Source organism: Lissotriton helveticus, chromosome 11 (genome assembly GCF_964261635.1).
Source record: "Lissotriton helveticus chromosome 11, aLisHel1.1, whole genome shotgun sequence".
Taxonomy (NCBI): domain Eukaryota; kingdom Metazoa; phylum Chordata; class Amphibia; order Caudata; family Salamandridae; genus Lissotriton; species Lissotriton helveticus.
Genome location: NC_136072.1, coordinates 171,807,933 through 171,826,078, shown reverse-complemented (window position 1 = coordinate 171,826,078; position 18,146 = coordinate 171,807,933). Strand labels below are relative to the sequence as shown.

The 18,146-nt window shown below is 42.8% G+C and overlaps 1 protein-coding gene across 1 annotated transcript in view; it reads right to left on the bottom strand.

The window, feature by feature from the left end:
• Positions 1-18,146, bottom strand: part of MELTF (melanotransferrin) — a 389,430-nt gene that overhangs the window by 227,307 nt on the left and 143,977 nt on the right. Inside the window, exon 3 of the mRNA XM_078666484.1 lies at positions 6,138-6,237. Coding sequence (XP_078522610.1) covers positions 6,138-6,237 — 100 coding nt within the window. The remainder of the gene's footprint in view (positions 1-6,137; positions 6,238-18,146) is intronic.

Here is an 18,146-nt window from a genome sequence, read left to right as displayed (position 1 = left end):
TAACCTAAAATGGGGCATTGTTTCTAAGAGCATTTAGCCAATGTAATAACTTCCAACTGCTTATTATTCTTGTCTTCTGTGAGGCACCTAGTAGATTCAGCAGTCACTTTTACAAGAAGCTGTTTAGTTTGCCTTGGTTTTTGAGCTACATTTCAGACTCTTTATGTATGAAATATGTTTTGTTTAGCTACCCTTTCTGAGCCATGACTGATATTGTAGAGATCCCTTTTCAGAGTGCTTGTTTCTAAATTCCCTCATTGTTTCACTGACAGCCACACAGCATACCTTTCCCTGGGGTGCCAGGAGCTGTCATTTTGGTTTTACAACTGCTAAGATTTGTCCCGTGAAGAGAGCATGATGTTATGTATATAGCATGCCAAAAAATAATCTCTGGTCCATCTGCTGCATGTCAAGTGGCCTGAACAGGCAACGAAATATACAAATTGTCCAAATGTTTTCTGTTCCTACTTTTGTCTCGTTTAAGGTACATAACGCTGGTACTAAATGTGATCCTTTAACGCGACATAAATCATCTGATCAGAGATGTTTTCACTTCTTTTGGAAATTATCATACTTCGCAGTGGTTAACAGTTCATTTTAGTTCTTTATTGCATTTCTCTGGAATGTTTAAATACTGTGGAACAAGCACCCCTTTGCTTTCTTGGAACATGATTTTCACTTTGTACAATACATAAATTTGGATAACTCAGTTACTTTCATCTATTGTTTGGCACTTGAATATGGGGAGTGTTGCCCTTCTGCGTACATTACAATAATCATAAAAACATGTTTCACTTTCATAAGCTAGCTTCTTTCCCAATTCACAGGAAGTTGCATATGTGCCTTTTTTGTAATAAAAAAGCAAATCATTTAGGGAAGACCATGTCCTCGTTTTGGTTCTGAACAATCATACATTTTTTGACAAACCCGCATGAATTCGTTTATTAAGAACCTTATATAAAATAGTACAGTGGGCCGCTGACGACAGAGTCTGTAATAAGCAGCCGCTCAAGGGTCACATCTGGCTCTTGCCCGTATGTCTGTTTATTACTGCTTTGGGATGACATTTTTCTAGCACAGATTTGCAGCCTTGACCATATTATGTGGTCATGGGCGCAAAACACTACAAGCTTCAAATAATGTTTTCCATGGATTTATTGGGTTAGTAAATGCATACTATGTTAATAACCCTTTTTAGCAGAGAGCTTAATCTAATAACTGTTATATTGCTTATGACTGCACTATAAGAGTGTTGTTGCATGCTGATGAATCGAATGGATCGAGGTCTTATCTCAAACTGCAAATCTCTTAAATTGTTAGATATCCTATATTTATATTGGCCCTACTGCAGACTGGCAGATGGCGCCATAACAGAAAAATCTCAGGTAACATATAAATGATAATCTGCCAGTGAAACAAATAAACTTAACTTTTGGTGTGAGTTTGGCCAGAACCACCAAGGGGATACTCGCATCGCACACAAAGCTGTACATGTTATAAAGGGTGTGACTGCTTTATGCTGGTCAACACTGATACTAACTTAGCTAGAGATATGTTTTAGATTCTAATTTTTACTGATCTTGATTTTTTCATTTTTGCACTTCTAGTTCTCCAACCTAGCTGTATCTGATCTTTTTGTGTGTTTTGTTTCCTGCCTGAAACAGTGCATGTTGTCTAGTTGCGAAAGACATACTGTGAGGATACCAAGAACATACATTGCTTACCACTGGTTGGCTTTTCTGTCACTCTTATTTCCCTACTTGATATTAGATGTTTATTTGTCAATCTTGCGCTTGTCCGTCCCATAGAGCATTACTCTTTACCCATGCCTTTGAGTAGCCAGCTTCTATGAGTCGTATGCTCACTTTTAGGGAATTACATTTTTCTTTTTGTTTAAGACTTCCATGAAAACGCATGTGCTTTCCAGTCGTCTCCCTTCTGGGCTTTTACCCCCTCTCTCTATGCCGGTGTGCATCTAAACCTCCACCTGCACTTGTGTTGTTCTCTACTCACCCATGTGCTTCTCTCCACCTCACTCCACGCGTCTCTCTGTCTGTCGAAGTGTGTTTCTGAACTGCCATGTTTCACATTGCTCTCTTTTGCCTGTGCTCTTTCTCCCTATTGTTGCTTCTCCCGCGTTATTGCACTCTCCCACCCACTCCTGCAACCCACTCATCCATTATTTTATGGGTTTATCTAAAAGCACTTTTGAGCTCTGTTTTAAAACAGTGCTTTAATGCTACTTTATAAAATTTCCTGATTCATCTTCTATGGGTAAAAAATAAAAAAGATGTTCTTTGTAGCCTCACGCAGGTGTGTTTAACAAGAGCCACAATGCTGTGCAGCATGGCTAAGAATATTAGCAGATCCAATAGGTCTTATAGGCAAGATCTACTGGCTTTAGTAATGTTTATTTAAACATTGCTTTGCCTCCTTCTAATGTGATGTTTGTGCTTTATAAATACTTGTATCAAAAACTATCTTTGAGTTCAGTGGTTTGATGGGGTAACAATAGGATTTCATGTCACAAGGACACCCTATCTTGAGGCCCAGGTGTTCATTTACCTCTCATTGCATTCTATAACATGCTGCCTTGTCACATAAAGTTTTGAATATCAACCTACAAGTACTATCCTTAACTACATCTTGATGATAAACTGGTAGTCAATCGACCGTACGCAATATATTTTCTAGGTAAACAATTCAACCATAATATTGTGGCAAAGCACTGCATGTACTCAGATGGTGTATGTACCTGGTGTGGCTCTCTGTCCAGTGGCATCTAGAATTGAGGCAAGTGACCAGTAAATGAAGGATTTTGACTGCAATGAGTACATCAGCCTTGACCGACCTGTCTGCCTGTATGTCTCTTCGAGATGTGCAGGTGCTGCGGGCTGGTGCATGATCTGTAGTTCAGGTGTGGGAGGAAGGACACCAGCTAGCAGGCAACCATGTCTGAAAACCTTATGAAGTCCAAAAGACCTCTGAAGTATGGTAACCTGTTTTGACTGGCACCACACTAGGCTACTGCAGTAAGCTTGTAATAAAGAATCCCTTGCCTCTTGCTCTTTACCAAATATATGTCGTTGTTCAACTCTAAGATATTTTATTTGCTAGCATTCTCAACTTCCAAAGAGGCAGAGACATACAATTTTACTGACTTCCATAACATAAAAAAAAGACAGCATATAATACCCCAGTTTTTAGATTATATAAGATTCCTATTACCTTAGACACAGTGTATACATGTTTGTTTAGAAATTATTGTCCTAATAAACGTTGTTTGTTGAGGTGTTAGACATGGGCATCTCATCTTGAACTCAAAGGTAAATTTAGATTTTGTGCAAGATAATTTAGTCTTACATTTTTCAGTAACTTTTGGCTATTCAACATTTACGAGTGTAAGGTTACTCAAATGTTTTGGACTTGTATGTCCTTAACTACTAAAGTAGGGGATGAATTCAGTAAATAGTCAAATAGAACCATAATTTACTGTAGGGCAGACTTTTAGTTCTTTCAGATTTTGAAAATTTGCAGGAGGCAGGAAATTTGAGAAATCACACACAGCTGAGAGAGAGAGAGGGGGGGGGGAGACAGAGAATGTGGAAGTATCAATAAGGAAGGAGGGAAGACAGAGCCCAAGGAGGTGGGCCAACAGTGACAGCTAAAAGAAAAGGCCCTCATGGGGCATGGAGGGGAGGGAGCGGAAACCCCACCAAGGCCCAGACAAAGGATTGTTGCCCTAAAAAGGAGCAAAAGTTAAGAAGGCCGGATGTTGCACCCTCAACCCCAGGTGAGGGGGGTTGCCAATGGAAGGCAGGGGCAATTTTTAAAATACACCATGAGGGGGTTTCAAAAAGTTAAAAGGAGGCTGCCATGGCTAGGACCCCGTCTTTTCTGCAGGCCGACAGGACAGCGAGTTAGGAAAAGACCCACCCACACCTGAAGAACTAGTGAGAAAGCAGCTAATGTTGCAGAAAGGTGAGACTGGTAAGGAGATGAGCATAAGGATGATGGATAGGCCACACCCAAGAGAGTGGGTTGGCAGACAAAGCTGCTTACCTTGGGATAGCTTACGACAGGGTAAGACAGTCCGTGAGGGGTACACGAAACATGGCACATGCAGCCCAGGTCTGCCGAAGGGCAGGACACAACGAATGGTCAAAGGTAGCCAATTAAGCCTTCAAATGGTAAAAGGAGTACCCCCACACACAAAATGATAGCACCAGATCAAAGACTCAATTTTCCTCTCAAACCATTGAATTGATTTATGGCATTATGATTAATGGCGAACAGGCTATGACGTGAGATGATACTTTAAATGATTTATGGCTTGATTACGGCATGCACTAATTACCATATGTTGTCAGCTGTCAGATGTGATTTATGTTTTGACTGTCACAACTGATTTATGGCCCCCAATAAAGTAAGTTGGGGGCTCATGCTTTAAATCAAATGCTTAATAAACTGCAGCTAGTACTTCCAACATACACAAACGTAGGTGTCTCATTGATTGTCAGTGGTCCGTGTGTGAGGTTTTCAACGTGGGTAACCACTGCTGGTACCTGCTGAAGTACTCATTACTTATAATCACAGCTCAGTTGAGGCGCCTGCTGAATTTATCAGTGAACGTTTATGCCTCTGCAGGGGAGTCACTTCACTTAAGACAAAGGCAGTGCTGTGGTGCTCGACGCTTTGCTGAGAAGCCGTCAGCTGGTGTATTTAAAAGTCGGCGCTGCGAAAACCAAGGTCGGTAGTCTTTAATCCGCTACCAGACACTCCCTGCCCCTTTTTCTTGCACTTGCTGGTTTCTGCTCTCTGTTTAAGATGGATTTGCCATCTTTCCTTCCTCCGTATTTTCAATCTATGTGTTTTCCCCTCTCTTGCTCTTGGTAAATATCTGATATCAGAAAAGTAAGTGCTGGTGCCTCCAACCGGCAACCACCATCCCAAATTAAGCACTAAAAGGTTGCAAGGAGAGAAGTGCACTGAAGATTTGGAATGAAAAGATTTGCATTTATTATGTGTAGTATACAATTAAAATCAAGCAACATGTTTGGTTAAAATATGTGACATCTATTGTGTTGCAATGCCTTTGTTATCAATTTGTCTACCATAAATAAAACCTGTTCAAATACAACATTGTCCATATATACATAAAGGTTCATGCCCGGTTTAGATACAAGATATGTAAAGAACATTATAGTTCATTGAGTAAGTGCTTGTTGTTGACCCTTATGTCATTAGTTCAAATTTTGGTAGGCCAAAATAAGCCTTTCATCCTTCTGAGACTGATCAATCAAATACAATAAAATTGGTTAGTAGTACCACCTGATACTTACATAGAAATATCAAAATTGCAACATAAAGCGCTAGATTAAAAAATGTTTATCATTTAAGGCACTTTTTTTTTAATTACATAAAGAACGTAGAGAAGGTTACGATAGGGAGGCTCAATCAGAAGAAGCATTTAATAAAGAGAGTGTCAATAATTTCGAAGTATGTTTCACCAGTGCACACCCTCTGTCCAGGCAGAACATTCATATACTGGCCTGAAAATAATGTACCTTTTCACTAATTTTAAAGAATGAACACAAGTTAGAGCAGATGGCAAAACCACAAGGACAACAGCATCAGTAATGCACAGAGGGGCGCGGGGCACATAGAGGCCTATTCACAAAGTTCTTTTAGATTGCATAAAGCAGTACTCCTGTAGTGCCCATTCTTATCTTTGAGAATTGGCCACAACGCATCCATAATGGGAAGAAAATGGTACTATGGTACTATTTAGGGATTATTCATGTATAATTAGTACAAATAGAAAGGATTGTACCCTCTCTGTAGTTTCAGGACCAATTCTGAATAGCCTGTAAGAACACTAATTTCCAACCACATAAATGCTTTTGAATCAGCCACATAGCCACCAAAAATTAGACTTTGCTCAATGTTGCCACTAACCGGCTTTTTTAAGAGTAGACAAATAAGAAGAACTCCAGTCTAGGGTTCCACATATTTGTACTCAAAGTTCTAAATCTCTGGATACCTACAGATGTCTTTATAACAACACAGTGGAAGAAAGGTGTTAAAAATGCACGTAATGATTACATAATTATAACTTATTTAATTTCTCAACATACCTTGATCATATACCTCTCCAGCAACGGGTTTTAAATTATACATCTTTCCCGCCTCGTAAATAAGGTCACCACTCAGTGTCACAGCATCCACCTTGTTAGCCTACAGAAAAGACAATATGAATGAAGACACACTTATTTATTCTGAATGGCAGCAATTACCAGCTATTAGCATCCCTCGAGGTATTCTAAGGTGTAGCTCTCGCCTGCACAAGAGTTGCTACTGAACAGATCCAACCAAATGTTTGCTGTGAGGCTCCTAACACCAAACCCTAATATTAAATTCTTCAGTAAGACATTTTACCCTGGACACAATCTTATTTCCCATTGTGATCAGTTAGAAAAGACAAAATAAATAATTCCATCAATTGGGTATCATTGGCATATTGGTAGATCTTGATCCCAGGATTGGGAAGGGTTGCTACGGCCTACATGTGCTAAGTGAAGATGAATGGGGAGAGAATGTATCATTGAGGAATGTTTTTGGGCACAAGGACTACAATCCATAGTGTCAGCCACAGTCATCTCGCGGCTGGACTATGGGAATGCCCTGTATCTAGGCCTTCCGCAGAAGCTTTTGAGGAAACTGCAGGTTGTTCAGAACGACGCAGCCAGATTGATCTATTCACTACCTAGGAATTCGCATGCAACCCCTTTGCTCCGGAAGTTGCACTGCCTGCCTGTTGGATTCAGAGTGCAGTTCAAATGTCTTTGCGTGGCCCATAAAGCCATTTTTGGTAATGCCCCGGAATACATCAAACAACGTCTGAGGAAGCACATTCCAGGTAGAGCCTTGCGCTCGAGTAAAGTCTCCAACTTGTTTCAACCCAGACTTAAGTTAAAATCCAAAGGGGGCAAAGCCCTGTCCGTACTTATCCCGCAAATCTGGAACGAGTTACCAGCCAGCCTGAAGGAAGACTTGCAATTACTGTCTTTCAGGAAGAACTTGAAGACCTATCTGTTTAAAAAGTTAACACCTACGCCCTAATCTGAGCCAGGGGCAGAGTGATTCAGACCACCCAGACTATGGACGTTTGAAAGAAAGCTATTGTCAGAGCCAACTTATATAGGTCATATGAAACCTTGGCTGATAGAATTTTTGAATATTAATAGGGGTTCTGCTCCTAGTAACATTGTCTGGGACTCACTTAAGGCCGCAGTACGCGGCGAGACCAAAAGCTTTTCCCTTTTTCGCCAGCAGCAAATTCAAGATCAAATAAGGGGGCGGATGGAGGAATTGCGTTGTGCAGAGGTTCAGTTGACCAATATGATTAGAGCGGGTAGTGACACACTCCTTAGTCAGTCGCGTGTTGCCCGTATAAAGGCTTCGTTGCTGGAGTTCTTTGGACAGGATCTTGCATCCAGGTACCTGCAGTACCGCTCGATGATGTTTGAGTATGGCGAAAGATCGGGCCGGGTCCTTGCCAAACGACTCCAGCAGCGTGGATTAGCTAACCGTATTAGCAGAATTCAGGACTCTCAGGGGGTTGTCCAGGATACCCCTGCAGGAGTGGTTTCAGTTTTTTCAGATTTTTATCAGTCTCTGTATACTGAGGAAGTTAGTGACCAAGTAGTTGACCTCGGGTTTAGTGCCTTCATAGAGGGGCTCACTACCTTGAAAATTTCGGACTACAATAATGAGGCTCTTTCTGCGCCTATTACATGTGAAGAGCTAGATATAGCGTTAAACTCGTTGGGCAGCGGTAAGGCAGCGGGTCCTGATTCTATCCCTCTGGAATTCTACACCACATTTCGGGCTGAGATCCAGCAGGACCTTTTATTAATTCTTAGGGAAGCTCAGCTTGGTAGGATCCCAGATTCCTGGCGTTTAACAACTATCATCCTGTTTAAAAAAAAAAGGTAAGCCTGACCTAGATCCAGCTTCATTTTGCCCGATTTCCTTAATTAACACCGATTCCAAAATCTTCTCGAAAATCTTGGCTTCTAGATTAGCATTGGTAGTTTCCCCGTTGGTTTCTATCCGCCAACATGGATTCATTCCTGGAAGGGACACTGCGGACCATGTCCGCCGTGTCATAGCTCTTCTTGATTGGGCCCAAGTCACACGGTCTCCGCTAGATGCGGAAAAAGCGTTTGACAGGGTTGCTTGGGGTTTCTTGTGGAAGGTTTTGCATTGGAAGGGGTTTTCCCCAAATTTTATTCATGCCTTACAGTCATTGTATATAGCCCCCGAAGCAACCTTGTCAATCTCGGGTTATTTCAAAACCTTTTGTTATCGGCAGGGGTACAAGGCAGGGCTGTCCCTGCTCACCTCTTCTATTTCCCCTATATATCGACCCCTTTATTAGCAAGATAGAGCTTTCCCGTAACATCCAGCCGGTTAAGATCAATACGGTTGATTTCAAAGCATTGGCATACGCTGATGATATTGTGGTTCTCACTAGCAATGTGTCTCTCTCGTTTACAGCAATTAAGACCTTGGCGGTAGCCTTTGGACAACTTTCAGGCTATAAACTTAATGTTAAAAAAAACAGGTTATTCAGTCATCGGCCATGAGAATGTCTGATGCTCCAGTCGTGCAAAGTGCTATGTATTTGGGTATTAAGATTACCGCTGCAGTCGAGCAACTACCGGAAATGAATATTTTGCCCATTATAGATACTGTGAATTCTACTCTGCAAAGGCTCGAAAATCTTAATTTGTTCTTATTTGGCAGGAGGAATGTACTGAAAATGTTGGTACGGCCACAAAATGTATATATCTTTAGGACTATACCCCTGGAATTTGCCCAACCTAGTCTTTCTAGTGCGCAAAGATGCTGCAATCGGTTCCTGTGGAGTTATCATTCTCCGCGTAGGGCTGCCAAATGGATGTGTCTTCCACTAGGTCGGGGTGGGTGGTCAGTCCCTAATTTATTGCTTTATAACTGGGCGGCTCTTGTACAGCATCTGGCTGTCCCACTCTTTGCCACACGAGCTTCTCTTCCACCAGCATGTAGTCCTTCTATTTTTGAGATTGGCCTGGGGCAGATGCCAATGGGACTGTTCTCTCAGTTATAGAACCCAGCTACTATAAAAAAACAAAGTTCAAGGTTATTTTAGCATTGTTTTCAGTCTGGAGGAAGGTGCGCCAGAATTGTTCCATCACCAATATCAATTTTTATACACCCTTGACTGCGGCTAGGCTTTTGCCATCTATCTTTCAAGATTCTATTACATTTAGGTGGAGCTCTTTGGGTATTAATGTATTGGGTGATTTAGCTCATGGTGGTAGTGTAGCTTCGTTTTCATTTATAAAAGACAAGTATGGATTGGATACTCATGAATTTTTTAAGTATCTTCAGGTACGTAGTTACCTAACTCAGCTTCTTCATACCGTTCCAGCTGCGTTATCTAGAAGCTCACTTATGGACTTGATCTTAAGGAGGGCTTGCATTGGCGATCTTTACCAAAATTTAATATTGGCCCTTCCGGACGACCTTGATGTACAGAACGCAAAATTAGAAGCTAAGTTAGGGAAGGGTGGTTTGGATGTTGTTTATGCATTATAACTTTCTAACTCCATGTTAATTTCTGGGAGCCTACGCTCTCAAAGCTATGTGGCCCTATTTGACTTGTATTTCACCCCCGCTAAAATATCGAAATGGGGAGGTACCACTGTCCATGGGTGTCCAAGATGTGGTCTTTTGGCAGCTAATGACATACATATGTATTTTTCGTGTGTTAAGCTAGACTAATTTTTACAAGATGTTCAATCATTCATTAATACGTCTCTTAAGCTATCGCCGGTACCATCTGCAGAACTGGTCATTATGGGGTGTGAGTCAGATATGTCTGTGGCTAGGTCCTTCCATGAGGCAGCGCTTCTGTGTATTTTTATGTCGCTAATTCGATTATGTATAACTTCGGAATGGATCAACCCGGTCCCGCCCACTTTTCTAAATTGGAACGCAAGGATATTAGCCCTTTATAACTTGGAATCAGCAGTTTTTTTGAGAGGGGGTAAGAGGCGGCGCGAAAAGGGTCTGAAAATCTGGGGGCCTTTTAGGCTTTGGTTTAATAATTAATTGTCTGTAGTGTTAATATTGTTACTTGGTTTCTGTAGCCTGTATACTCTTTCGTTAGATTAACGCACACCAATTTTTCCCCAATGCATTTCTTTCATATTTTGCTTTATGCATTTTGATTTTAATGTTTACAATGATGTGTAATTGGATTCTATTATGTTTGCCAGGATTTAATCAACGGTTATTGTATTTTCTTTGTGTATTCTCAAGCTGACCAATAAAAAAAAATAATAATAATAATAAAGTTCTATGCTTTTCATGCACTATCCATCAGACATGTGAATACTACATACTGCACTCAAGTTCAGATAAATGGATTGTGTTTTGCAATTTTTTTGCTAAATCTTTTAGCTTCTTCATCACTGAACAAGAGTTAACTGATTTAAATACCTTCTCATCTACGTTAGGTGTGTCCAATAAGCCACATCTCTTGGTTTAGTATAAAATGCACGATGCCACCTTTCTTCATCAGGTAGTAGGGCATACCCTGGGCACTAAAACTGGACTTCCACCTGTTTTGAGAAGTCAACCAGTGTCATTAAGCAAAGGAAATTCATAGTAAAATGCCATGGAAAGACCACTTCAGGTTTCGTCTTATTTAGAAATTACTCTGGAAGTGGTATAATGACTATGCACTGGAAGTTAGATATTTAGTTTTGCTGGTTCTAATATTCTCTTACAGGGTTCATTTTGGAATTATATATGCCAATCGTCCCGTCTTTATTTCTGGTGTAAACTTGGGTAATATCCAAAGTGGACTATCAGAGAAGAATCATGTAAGACCACATTTATATTATCAGTTGTTTTAAATGGCTTAATTTGCTTAATACAAGATTTTAATGTCCAGGTTTAGACCTGCAAGAAGAGTGCCTCTATCTGATATTCTCACAGTCAGAGAAAGAGGCGGAGCCACAACATAACATGGATAGGAAATTGTTCGTTAGGGTATGGTCACTGATGCATGCAGATGTGCAGGAGGTAACCTGGTGATAAGGTTGTAAATAAAATGTAGTCCCAGGGTATCTGAGTGGTGAATAGTTATGTACACAGAGAGCAGACACAGATCACAGAGTATACTACATGTTTTTCGTCAGCAGTGAATAGTAGAAGCCTAGATAGAGCGTTGATTACTAGTTTTTTCAGGAAAATTGGATAGGCTCACAGTAAAAGCAGAAGTATAACCTACTGAGTAGGTTAAGTTGGTAAAAGCACTTGACCCTGCATCACTGTTAGATTTCCGGAACAAGGAAGATACCAATTTAAGGGAGCTTGCTGCAAGTGCCAGTGAAGACAATGAGATCTTCTTGCAGAAAGAGAGGTTTTGCCTATTGGAAGGCCATGCAAATTGAGAATTTTTGATTAAGAAGTTATTATTCCAGCTATCATCACATTAGGCGAGGGAGCTGGATACTCTCTTATATAGGATGCTGGATTTTTCTAAACTTCGACTCTTTCTGAATTAAAGGTGCATATATTTCTCATGATATTCAATACCCATGGTATTAGCATATATGTAGAGAAAGATGTTTCTCCAAAGGGGGACTTCTGGGATAAGTCCCTATGCACGCACGTGGAGAGACTAACTTCCCAGGTAGTCCTTCTCTCCTGGATATTTCCCACACATATCAAAAGGGGTAATGGTACATACGTCGGCTATGCAGAGGGTCCCTCAGAAAGTACTCTGCTCTAGTTGATTTCTAGATAAGTCAGTGTGCAGTTCTGACAGCGTCAAACACACTGACAAATGTATTAAAAAATAATTGTTTCTAATCCACATGATATAAGAGAGCGGTGAAGCCTGTCGAAGGGGACACATTTGAAAAGTAAATCCTCAAATTTGGATGAGGGATGTTAGAATCAAGGCTAAACATGGTGCTTCGCAAGTGGGGATGACAGTACAAGGTTACAGAATCTAACAAACCATTTTATTGTAAGAAAAAGCAACCTGCAGTGATTGAATAAAGAGAATATGGCTTATTGCCAGTAAGGAATGTCTCTAGTGAGCAAACACCATATTAATAGGGCATAACAAAGGCACTGTTGTTAATTTTAAGCATTTATGTACCATGCTAGTGAGCAATCAGACGATAAAGCTGCATGGAAGGACCATTCTTTGCTTGTGTCCTCACAAATAAGAACCTCATCAGGAGAGATTGTGATGGCACATCCAGAAGTGCAGCATCCCAACTTGACCTTGCTAGTTAAATTGCTTCTAATTTCTTGGTATGTTAAACTTCATGTTAATGCTCTTCTCACCCATGTTCAAGCCTCTACCAAATCATCACTCCATATTAAGCGACCATCAATGGTTCATTTTTTATTAAACCAAACCATGTGGGCTCCACACCCTAGAGTGTGAGTGTTAGCTTCCATTAGAACTATTAGCTATTTAGGGTGGGCTTCAATTTCGGAGTTTTCCCATCTACCAAGACTAGTACAACATTGTCCTCGTGTATAAGAAATATTTTATTCGATGAAGTACTATCTATTGTCACTTTTGGTCGTAGAATATTGGAGTAGGCGCCCTCTACTCACTTCTCATCTTTTATGCTGCTCTAAAGGTTTGGTTGCATTATTTCTTATTTTTTTAATCCATTATGTTCATATCTAAATTATCCCTTGCATATATTAATTTTTAACTCTGTTTTACAGGTAAGAACCTAATACTTACATATCTTCAGACTTCATTCAACCTATGCCCATTATTATGCCAAATATTTACAATAAAGTGCTACTTAAAAGGACCTGAGTAACGGGACAATTTCTAGTCCTTATTGTGTGGTAATTACTCTTGCTCGTTTCTGGGTTTACGGCCTCTCTTGTATTGGAGTGGGAGTGCAGCTTAGTTTTTCTACACTCCACAGGGATAACATCATTCTTACCTAGATGACTAGCTTGCATTTAATTACCCAGATGTTTCTCCTCGAGAACATTAATTTCCCTCTGACTAATTGTGCAGTCCATGTTATCCAGGCAGTCACCATTTAAATATTCATTCACTATATCTTGCATGACCCTATCGCCAGTGCTTGATGTGAAAAAAAATATTAGTGCCAGGGCTCCCGTCAGGAGGCCTCTGCAGCTTGCACCACACATTGCCTCTGCCATGCTACCAACCTAATATTCACACAACTACTAACCATCACACTCCTACAAGTGTGATAATTCAGACTATTTCAGACCCCCTAAGCTGTAAGAATGGCTTGGATGGCAAGTAATCATTATTAATTCATTATACATTATAAAGTGGCTAACTGTTGTTGCGGTCATCTATAAATTCGCAAGACAGCGCCACTGTGCGGCAGATTGTCACAAGCGGCGCTGCCAAGCAGCGGAAACCACCTGCTCAAATTAAGCACTATCTATCACCCAGGTTCACCTAGTGATCATCCGAGCCAAGAAATATGTTGCTAACCTGTGCTAGGCAATGACCTAAGACTCCAGCTACTTTATTTTTGTTATTGCCCTCCAATATATATATTACCTACTGGCGGTCGCCAGTAGGTATATATAGTTAGGATTTTTTCTCTATGGGATTTTTGAAAATTCTATGTCTAATAACTTTGCCGTTTGTGGACGGAATTGGCTGAAATTTTCAGGAAAATGGCACATTTTGTTTCTGAGCAGCCTTTGAAAATTTGGGGGGGGTTCGTCAAGGGGGGGCCGAGAAAAAAGGGGGGTCCCAAAACGCGTTTTTCCCATGTTAATTTCCATAGGGCGGTTGGCCTCACTTTTAGACCGAACGGCTGAATGGATTTGCACGAAACTTGGCAAAATTGTAGGGACTGGTAGCCCGATGTGCCTTTTGTAGGTCTCAATATATGTGCTCCAGTGGATTTTGAGAAATTAACGTTTAAAAAAAGATATATATCTGTAAGCGCGGACCGGGCAGCGGCCTAGGACGCGTACTTTTCGCGCAACGGAGCTTTGTGAAGCGAAGCTGATTGGTTCTCCGGCGTCTGTCAACATTCCAAACAGTCCGTAGTGGCCGCAAACAGTCCGTAGTGGCCGCCATCTTGTCTCTCGGTAGGATCGAGAGACAAGAGGAGGCCAAAGCGAAGGGGTAAATGACCATAAGGGGGAATAGTAGATCCTCGCTGACCCCCTAGGTTTGATGTGGAGGTTTTAAAAGGGCCCCGCGGGGCAAAAAAAAAAAATTATAATAATAATCTTACGGCTGAATGGATTTGCACGAAACTTGGCAAAATTGTAGGGACTGGTAGCCCGATGTGCCTTTGCTAGGTCTCAATATATGTGCTTCAGTGGATTTTGAGAAATTAACGTTCAAAAAAAGATATATATCTGTAACAGCGCACCGCTTCGCGTACTTTTCGCGTTACGGAGCTTTGCGAAGCGAAGCTGATTGGCTCTCCGGTGTCTGTAAACATTCCAAACAGTCCGTAGCGGCCGCCATCTTGTCTCTCGGTAGGATCGAGAGACAAGAGGAGGCCAAAGCGAAGGGGCAAATGACCATAAGGGGGCATAGTAGATCCTCGCTGATCCCCTAGGTTTGATGTGGAGGTTTTAAAAGGGCCCCGCGGGGCAAAAAAAATAAATAATAATAATAATCGAACGGCTGAATGGATTTGCACGAAACTTGGTAAAATATTAGGGACTGGTAGCCCGATGTGCCTTTGCTAGGTCTCAATATATGTGCTTCAGTGCATTTTGAGAAATTAACGTTCAAAAACAAGATATATATCTGTAACAGCGCTCCGCTTCGCGGAGATAAAATTATATCTGTATTACCTAGCTGTTGCTAACACCAGTTAGCGACGGCTAGTAGGAGATAGCGACCATCTTGGGCCCCACTTTGCATGTGAGTGATATTTATCACTAATGACATGCAAAGTGGGCATGCCAAGATGTTAGCGACTGGAAACAGTCGCTAACATCGCTATCTCCTATTATCAACTTTTGGAAATATTCGAGATAAGCGCGAATATCTCCAAAAAGTAACAGCTGCCCTGAGCAGTTCTTAGCCATGTTATCCTATGGGAGGTGGATAACATGGCTAAGAGGATTAGCTCGGTAATGCATGAATATCGCTGAGTTTTCAGCGATATTAATGCATTGCGGTCGGTTTTTATCGTATTTGCGATAAACTTTGATAATAGCAAGGTTTATCTGCGATAATTTCTGACGGTAAAAAAATCTTTGCAATGCATCGTTAGGGATAAATATCGCTTAACTTTGGTAATATGCCCCAACGTCTGTTAACGTTCGATTCGAAGGAAATCAGGAAGTGTTGAAAAACATTGTCTGCGCCATCTTGTCTTTTTTCAAATGCCACACTTTTGTCGTGCACGGCAGCCATTTTAGATGCCTTGACCAGACCCACTCTGTGCACGCTGTCGATCCTTAGCATGGCTCCCCACCCTCGCAAGCATCTCCCCCAGGCAGTGGTCACCCCCGCTCTCTGTCTTATGCATGGGTAATAAACCTCCCCCCATCTGCGCTGCTCTTTCCTGAGAATCACACCCTGTGCCCGCCCGACACCTCCCTTTCGCCCTATTCACTACTGCACCCTCTGACACTCCTTTTCCTCTGTGTCCGATTGTCCAGGCTGGTCCTAGGGTATCAGCTAGCCCTGCAGATGTAGTTTATGGCCACAGCTGTAAAGATTCACCCCTCTTCAAAGGAGTTATAGTAGATCAAGGCCCACACTCGATGAGATCCGTCACAGCAGAAGCGTTGCTATTATCTGAAAACCATCCTGTATTGTGATTGGGGAGGGGACCGAGCGTGAAGCGGAAGATTCCAGGGATGACTCTTTGTACATCAAAGTTTTTACAATTATGTGTCACATTAAAAATATATAGCACTCCGACAAAGTAGTAAGATTATAAAACTTTAATAATTTATAAATATATACAAGAAAACAAAAATAGTAATAACATATAAACATTTTTAGGGAAAAACAACGAAGTAGCGGTCGGCTGTGCGAATAGTCCCAACGCAGCACAACGTCCAGATTTCCGGCGTGGGGCGGGTCATCAGTAGCAAACTGTTGTGCGAATAGTTCCAAGGCAGCAGAACGCGCTGAAATCTAGATGACACGAAAGTGATGTCTAGTAAGTTGCCACCCAGCAAATAACGGCGTGGGGCGTCGCGGGGGGTGGGTCTTCAGTAGCAAACTGTTGTGCGAATAGTTCCAAGGCAGCAGAACGATGGCACCAAGGTGATGTCCAGTAAGTTGCCGCACTGGTTTTGGTATCCTACAATGCTGCTCCGAATAACGGCGTGGGGCGCCCCGGGGGAGGCGGCGTGAACGGGCCTCTCCAGGTGGAGTGTCATCTGTTGTAGTGGGGCGCCCCTTTACCGTTTCAGTTGCCATTCCGTCCGTTTTTGGTCCACTGTGTCAAAAGCCGCAATTCAGCTGAGTTGCGCCCACTCTTGCGGTGCAGCGATAGGCGGCTGTCACAGGACTCTCAAAATGGCGGCAGGCTCTTTCCTTTTTGGGCCTGGTCCACTGAAATGGCCCTGGGACACCTTGGAAATCGGACGCTTGTCTGCTAGGTCTTGGACCCCATTCTCGAAAGCGTCCCCTCCGCCTTGAGAATTCATCAAAAGTTTTGGGGGCCCCGACTCCTGCAGGCTTCTGGTGGGGAGCGGCTGCCATGATTGCTCGCGGAATGACTACGACGGAGCTACGAGATGGTGGTGCTCTCATGCTGAAGCCAGCTTCAGTCTGAAACATCCAGAAACAAGGTGGGGCTTTCATCGTTTGGAAAAAAAAAAAGTTTTCATCCAATGAAAAGTGTTGTTTTTAGGTCATATGATCAAGCCTTCCATCATTAGGAAACCAAAAGTAAAATGAACCAATGAAAAGTTTTATAAACAAGTCACATGACCTGTTATGCGGCATAGGGTATAAAATGCGGAGAAAATACGTTGGCACGTGAGGCGGCGTCAGTAGCGGACCGATGTGCGAATAGGCCGAAGGCAGCACAACGCGCCAAGATCCGGATGGCACCGAGGTGGTGTCCAGCAAGTTGCAGCACTGGTGTGGCCATCCTACAATGTTGAAAGTCGGCGTGGGGCGCCCCGTTGGCCTGTGAGTTTGCGTCAGTAGCGGACCGATGTGCGAATAGGCCGAAGGCAGCACAACGCGCCAAGATCCGGATGGCACCGAGGTGGTGTCTAGTAAGTTGCCGCACTGGTGTGGCCATCCTACAATGCTGAAAGTCGGCGTGGGGCGCCCTGTTGGCCTGTGAGATGGTGTCAGTAGCGGACTGATGTGCGAATGGGGCCAAAGGCAGCGCAACAATATTTTCTGACGAGAAGACACCACAAGGCGCTGAGATGCCAAGATCCGGATGGCACCGAGGTGATGTCTAAGTTGCGGACTGATGTGCGAATGGGGCCAAAGGTAGCGTAACAATATTTTCTGTATGGAAGATACCACTAGGCGTTGAGATGCCAAGATTCGGATGGCACCGAGGTGATGTCTAGCAAGTTGGTGTGGTCATCCTACAATGCTGAAACTCGGCGTGGGTCGCCCCATTAGCCTGTGAGATGGCGTCAGTAGCGGACCGATGTGCGAATAGGCCGAAGGCAGCACAACGCGCCAAGATCCGGATGTCACAGTGGTGGTTTCATAGTTGAGAGGCACTTCATCTGCAGTGGGGCGCCGAGATCCGGATGGCACCGAGGTGATGTCTAGCAAGTTGCTGTACTGGTGTGGTCATCCTACAATGCTGAAAGTCGGCGTGGGGCGCCCCATTAGCCTGTGAGATGGCGTCAGTAGCGGACTGATGTGCGAATGGGGCCAAAGGCAGCACAACGCGCCAAGATCCGGATGGCACCGAGGTGGTGTCCAGCAACTTGCCGCACTGGTGTGGCCATCCTACAATGCTGCGCCGAAAGTCGGCGTGGGGCGCCCCGTTGGCCTGTGAGTTCGCGTCAGTCAGTGGGGGCTGTTTGAGGATCTGACTGCATTGGAAAGCAATGTGATGCTGTGCGTCGCCCCCAAGATGGAGGTT